The sequence below is a fragment of the Haemaphysalis longicornis genome, unplaced genomic scaffold, assembly GCF_048455015.1.
Source record: "Haemaphysalis longicornis isolate Haplotype H1 unplaced genomic scaffold, Haemaphysalis longicornis Haplotype H1 scaffold_3, whole genome shotgun sequence".
NCBI lineage: Eukaryota > Metazoa > Arthropoda > Arachnida > Ixodida > Ixodidae > Haemaphysalis > Haemaphysalis longicornis.
In genome coordinates this window covers 72,289,746-72,296,425 of record NW_027526335.1, presented here as the reverse complement: position 1 = coordinate 72,296,425, position 6,680 = coordinate 72,289,746, and the positions used below count along the sequence as shown (strand labels likewise).

The 6,680-nt window shown below is 50.4% G+C and overlaps 1 protein-coding gene across 1 annotated transcript in view; it reads right to left on the bottom strand.

Annotated features, from left to right (window-relative positions):
* Nucleotides 1-817: 817 nt before the first annotated feature.
* Cand1 (Cullin-associated and neddylation-dissociated 1) overlaps nucleotides 818-6,680 on the bottom strand; it is a 51,069-nt gene continuing 45,206 nt past the window's right edge. The window contains exons 24-26 of the mRNA XM_077703389.1: nucleotides 5,961-6,151; nucleotides 2,614-3,004; nucleotides 818-1,671 (exon numbers count right to left, since the gene is read on the bottom strand). Coding sequence (XP_077559515.1) covers nucleotides 1,538-1,671; nucleotides 2,614-3,004; nucleotides 5,961-6,151 — 716 coding nt within the window. The 3' untranslated portion in view covers nucleotides 818-1,537. The remainder of the gene's footprint in view (nucleotides 1,672-2,613; nucleotides 3,005-5,960; nucleotides 6,152-6,680) is intronic.

Sequence of the window (6,680 nt, the reverse complement as noted above, 5' to 3'; positions counted from 1 at the left end):
TTCCCCAGCAGCCAAGAAAATCCCCCTAAAACTGTCCCCCCAAGGGCCTGAAACCCACATCTGCTCCTGCGTACTACAGCAATCTATGGCACCCATTTCTGGAGCTACCACATCCGGCTGAATTACCAACAGAACTGCACGAAAGCAGAAGATACCCCACAACCTACAATGTACCTTAAAGCACACCTGCAACACGGGCCATTTGTATGAATGAAAGGGGCTCAAAGTTTTATAGCTAAACCACGCAGTCGAGCACCACAAGATCCAGATTGTGACCAAGGCTGCCGGCATTTTGATGCAGGAAACCTTGTCCAGGGAAGCTCCATTAGGGGTACTGTGTAGCTGCAGAGGCAAACAAATTGGAAAAAAAGGCCAACGCCAATCGAGTTATCCCTTCCTTGGCCTTATATGCATCAAGGTACGAAGGAGACTAAATACGAAGGAGACTACCTTTTGGGCTTGTTAGCTTGTTCTCTGACATCAAGATTTGGGCAATGGTTGAAAACTAAGCCCCTGTTATAGGCACTGAAGTGCCCCAAAACTTCTGTTCCCGCACCTGTCACTTTGCCAGTTCTCCTGACGCAGGCTTTGTGGGGCTCGCGACGCATGAAAATAGAGACCTAATGTTTAAGTGCCAACAGAACTAATGCTGTGTTTGTAACACCAAGCACTCAGCACAAAAAAAAAAAAAATCCAATTAGAGGGATGTTGTACAACATTTGAATTTCCTCTTGTCGAGTAAAGTCGCTAAGCGTCAATTTTGCCACACGCATGCTATGCAAGTTTGCGGCACCCAACTGTAATTTAATTTGCGAGGTGAACTTTCAACTTTCCTCCTTATTTATTCAAAACACATCTATGGCCTGCGCGAAAAACAAACCCTTTTAAAAAGATAGTTTTCCCACGACAATCGAAATGTGGAATGCTGCACTGCTGCAACAGTCAGCACAGACAAACGACAAATCTCAGGAGCTTTGGATTCAAACACGCTGCCACGACCAAATCACACCAGATCCAAGCCTACTCGAGCGAGGGAGATGGCCTCTGTTGAAACGACGCAAGAAGTTTTTTCCAGGAGAATAAAAATGACAAACACGCCCAGGTAAAGACAAACAGTACAATTCACACACAAACAGCCTCATCATGGACAAATCCAAAGGGGGAAAAAAAAAGGGCGGGAAAAGAAAGGAAATTTGAGGCGGTTCCGGGGCCAATGCGCAAGCTGGCAGGGAGAGGAGCACTTTTCTTCCGGCTGCGGAGGGCGAGTCTTCACAGCAGCCAACGTGGCAATGTCACTTTCTCCCAAAAAGTCTCGTTGAGGCTCGGCAGGGAACCAGGAGACCACCGCTTGCACGCACACGCGCCCCCAACAGAGCCACCGCGCCCCATTCGTTTACCCCACGGGGCTGAGGAAAAGACAGCGCAGCAGTGGCAGCAGTGGCAGCAGCCCCTGGGGCGTCGAACCATGCCGGTGACCTGAAGGGGAGGCGGTGGGGCCGAAGCAGCAGCAGTCTGTTGTTGTTCCTCCATAGCCCCCTCAGCTGACGTCCATCATGTTGGACGAATCTGTGACACTGGCACTCGTGTCCTTCTGAATGCCTTCGTAGAGGGCCTGCAGGTCGGGCGTCGACTTGATGTGCGACAAGAACTCGTTCATCAGCGGGTTTTTGTCTGAAAGACCAAAAGGGGAGCACTTACTGTGTGACTGGCCTGCCCAAAGATGGCAGACAAGTATAGCAGCTGCACAAAATTGCCTGAATACAGATGTACAGTCTCCACTTCGAGACGAGAAAACTCAACTCGGACTGAAGCCTGACAACTTATCAGATTGGGCACCTTTTGAGACCTCTCGCTACAAGCTGCAACAAGTACTATATACGCTTCACACTTGTCGAAATGACAATGACTACAGCTCCAGAGCTCCGTGCAAGTGTGGTGCTGTGAGAGCAAAGTTTTTGAGAGACCACAACTGCGAGTGAATAACAAATACAGTCCAACCCACTTATAACAATACCAGTTATAACAACATATTGGATATAACAATGAACAGTTGTGGCACTGTCAATTTTGCTATGTGTTGCATGGCAAAATAAACTGCTTATAACAATGGTCAGTTTCCCTATTATTGGTTATAGCCATTGAGCCTGATGGTATGTGCCTATGTAAAGTACAGTATTTGGAGATCTCAGAGATCATGCGTGCATTGTCTGTAACCAAGCATGACTAGCAGTTCTTCAACACTGCCCAGATTAAAATAAAAGCTAGAGTGGGATAAAGGCTACTGTTGATTAACAATGTTAAAACAGGCAGAAAGCAATGCCACTTTAGTAGCATGCAATCTGCCAATTATTAAAAAGAAACAGCCAATGATTTGATGTGGAGACTTCCTTCCTATGCGAAAGATAGTGGTCTTTCCTAGAGGCCCTGTGGAGTCTGCTGGTTGTGCAGTTACATTTCCGTTTCGTAAATATTGGGTGCAAATCCCCAATAGCGTACAAAAATACTTTACCTGCCCAACCCTGTTGCAACAATTACTGGTTATAAAAATGGCTTGTTGGCAGCACTTCAATACTGTTATAAGTGGTTTAGACTGTAGCAGCAGCACGTGCTCACCGGCGTCGGGGATGGCCAGCAGGGCGGCGAAGGCGCGCATGGCGGAGCGCTTGAGCTCGTCCTGCTTCTCGAACTCCTGCTTGACCGAGTTGGCCTTGATCTTGCTGGCGCAGGTGGTCTTGAGGGGCTCGACGAGCCGCTCGAGCCGCTGCAGCACGGCGGCGGGGCAGAGCAGGGCCAGGCGCACCAGCATGAGGTAGGTGAGCATCTTGATGTCGTAGTGGTCGCGCAGGCCCTCCTCCACGTGGTTAAGGAACTCGAAGACGTCCAGCTGCTCCAGGCACGTGTCCAGCAGCGTGTACATGCACTCAAAGGCCGCCTTGCGGATGTCCAGCCCGTCGTCCACCGTGTGCTTGAACGGACCCATCTCCACCTCCCGGATGAGCTCGTTCTGCAGAGACGAGGATAAGATGTAACGTCTTGGTGCAGTGCCCTCTCAGCTACTGCTGCACTGATGACAACAACTGTTACACCGCAGCAACGATTCAAGCCCTGTTAACCCTTTCGGGGTCACGGACGTACATATACAGTGGAATCTCGGTCATACGAATCTCAAGGGGCGGCAAAAACAAAAAATATTCGTATCACCCGAAAATTCGTATCAGAAAACGAGAAAAAAATGGAAACGTGCCGCGCATGCGACAGACGGCGGCAACATGGCGTCGGCTCTTGTCATGAAGAGGTGCAAGTAGCTTCAGCGACCGCTTCCGACCTTTTGTTAAAATGCAGCTCAAGGTGAGCTGACAGTGTGGGAGAGAACTGTGCACTATAAAATGTCATCCGCGCCAAATATCCACCGCGGAGGTGGCCCTGCCAGCTGCGGCGAGCGCTTCGAAACTGCCACCATGAGGCACACGTCTCCCCATTGGCGCAAGTCGTGAAGCTCCTCCCACTGCCATTCGCGGCAACCGAGGCAGAGGCTGGCGCCGGGGTGCCAGCCGGGGTGCCAGCGCGAAAGTGCGGGCATCAAAACAACGCGCGCTCATCGCCGACGCAACGCGCGCCCACGAACTCAAGCGTGAACCACATGCGATTCGGGCGCGACAATTTCGCCCCCACGCCAGATTCCACCTTGCTCGGAAAACGATGTGCGACGTGCGCGGCAGTGGGAGGAGCCTGCCAACTTGCGCCAATGGGGAGGGGCGCTCTTTGTGGCGGCAGGGCAGCAGTTTGACAGCGCTCCGGACAGCCCGCTGGCCCCGCCGGAGATGTTTAGGCTTACCACAGTGGCGGATATTTGATGGGCGCTTTCTCTAGCCGCGCAGACGATGCTTTGTAGTGTAATTTTCAGACACATTATCAGCTCCTTTACTGAACAAGCAACCTCACTTGTTCCTAAGTGGCACCTTGAAGAGCGGTCAGACGCGGTCGGTCGAGCTACCCGCACCACTTCGCGGCCGGTGATGCCGCCATGTTACCTCCACTTACGGCGCCGCGTGCATCATGCGGGTGGTATTCGCGGCGCGTTTTCGTGAGCAGGAAACGCTTTATGCGGTTCACACTTAACATAATCCACGTGCAAGTCGGCGCCTTGCGCAACATGGCAAGGCGACAACAGAGTAGCTAGAGTGCGGGGCATTGAGGGAAGCGAGGAATGCGGAGAAGGCAAAATGGTGCGGGTATTCGCCATCAGAAATGAGAGAACGCTTGATTGCAGTTGTTTATTCAAAAAGTATAATACAAAAAAGGAAGCTAGAGGCACCCGAGCTGCAGCCAGCGGAAAGGAAAGGTACAGAGAGAAGAGATTGTAGCGGGAGATATAAGAAGGGAGGGACAAAGAACAAGCGTCGAGGGGGCGAAACGTTCTGTTCGTTCGGAGCAGCACCTCTCTTGCTGCTATTGTAAACACCCCACTAGGAGGATTACCGCCAGCAAGGGAGGACTAATGCTTTTGTGCCCGCGCTCAACCAAGGCCGCACCAACACTCCTGCCTCCCGTCCAGGACAGTCTGCTCGCGGCTCGCGTGTTCGTATCACCCGCACCGGAGTGATAAATGCGTACGGATCATCTGAAATTTTTTACATTGCGTACAATGCATTTTGGCCGAGGAATTTTGAAAATTCGTATCACGACGAAATTCGTATCACCGAGATTCCACTGTACGTCCTCTGCAAACACCTTCAAAATGGTCATAACGCATATGTACGTCATTGCTTGTATGTTTAAAAAGTGCGCTTTTTTCGCCAACTTCTCTTGCTTGGCATGTGTGGCCACACTGCGGAGATATGTCAAATTATTTTCTTCTGCTGATGGCTCTTCTTTTAATTTTTTATTATTTACTTCAGCGGCACGCCGGCTATCGCTTGTGCATCTGGTAACGAGGGGGTGCGCTAGGTATTGCCCATCGGGCACCTCTCGCTTCTTGCACCTGCCACAGACAAAGGGCGCCTGCGAAACTGATGAGGCTCTTTTCTCCTTTTTTTTTTTTCTTGTTTTTTATAGGAGCGGTGTGCCGTCTATTGCTCGCGCATCCAACCATGCATGCATGTGCAGCGGCTGGTTATGGTATCGTCCTCCGGGCGCTTCCCACTTTTTGCGCCCGCGAAACCGATGTCTATCTGATTTCAATTCACTCAAAAGGTGCTGGCTTGTTACTCTCTCGTTTTTATTAAGAATTTTTCTTGTGTTACTCATGAATAAACCACATGTATGTAACAACACAAACGTTTTTTTATTTGTCACTTTATGGTCACCCAAAACAATTACGATATCTTTTCTTGAAATAGATTCATCTCAAGAATTTAAATCAGCAATAACAAAAATCGACCCTGGGGGGTCGCATTTGGCGAAAAAAATTCGACCCTCAAAGGGTTAAGATTGAATCCCGGGGCTTCGCTGCCAGTTAATGCTGTGCCAAAGTAATGCAACACGGCCTCCACAAAGATTGATAAATCTCAAGATTGGAGACACCAGATGAAGTGCATTTAGAATGTACATACAAAGCATCAACATCCTAAACCCCCACTGCCCCTGGGAAAAGTGGAAGGAGAACTCCTTTCAGCTTGTGCCTGCATAAACAACTAAGCGAGCAAGACATACACACGGTTCCCAATCACTTCTTTACGATTATGTGCTCATTGCGAGCCGCATTCCGTACCACAGAGTACCTTTGGGATGAAGAAATGACACAGCTGCAGAGGTGCGGTGTGGCGTGTCTGCGAGAAAACTGCTACTGCTTTCCGAACACCACACACTAATGGCATAAAGTCGCTGACGGCATAAGATGAAATGACCACGTGAAGACCAAATGATATGGGCGGCAATGCACAGATGTGCCTGCCATCCCCATTGCCTGAATGAGATGTATGAATATCCAGGTTCACTTGGCAGTTGGTAGGCGTCCTCACCCGCACTTTGGTCTCCCGGTAGAGCTGCGGGAGCAGCGAGTCGAGCAGGTCGCGCACCATCTGCGGCCGGTTGTGGGCGGCCGAGTTGAGCGCCAGCAGGGCCACTCGGCGCACCCCAAGGTCCGGGTCGCCCAGGGCCCCCAGGAAGCGCGCCAGCCGCGGGCGCAGCACCGCCGCAGCCTCCGAGGACCCTGCAGCAACAACGAGAGGACAAGGCGGTCACTCCGCGGCACGGCATCCATTGCCCCGTTACAGTGAGAGTTTCACACTAATATATAGCCGCGCACCATCGTGGGCACCGCCATAGCAATGAGTGAAATTCCTCGCCTTTTTGGCTTGGCTAGCTGTATGGCTTCTTTTAACTCCTGAAGCCAAAATCAACAAAAAAAAGTAACACCTTTGTCCTCATTCGTCTTGCATGAAGCTTCTAATTAATAATAAATAAATAACAAAACAAATTTAAATAACCTTTTACAATGATGTCGCTTTTTTGCAGTGACAACCCACTTTCAAGCCTGTTCATAAGCCATACCAAGGACAAGTGGAGCATGCCTAGTCTGAAACGCCGCCTGTATAACACTGCCTATCACATCACCCGATAATAGTGGAACAGCCACTCTCTCCTACTGGTCTCTTCGGCCTTTTCCCGCTTGCCGAGCCTTTTCGGTTGCAGCTAGACTGAGTGCTGTTTGCCGGGCAACGCTGCATCACAAAAACTAT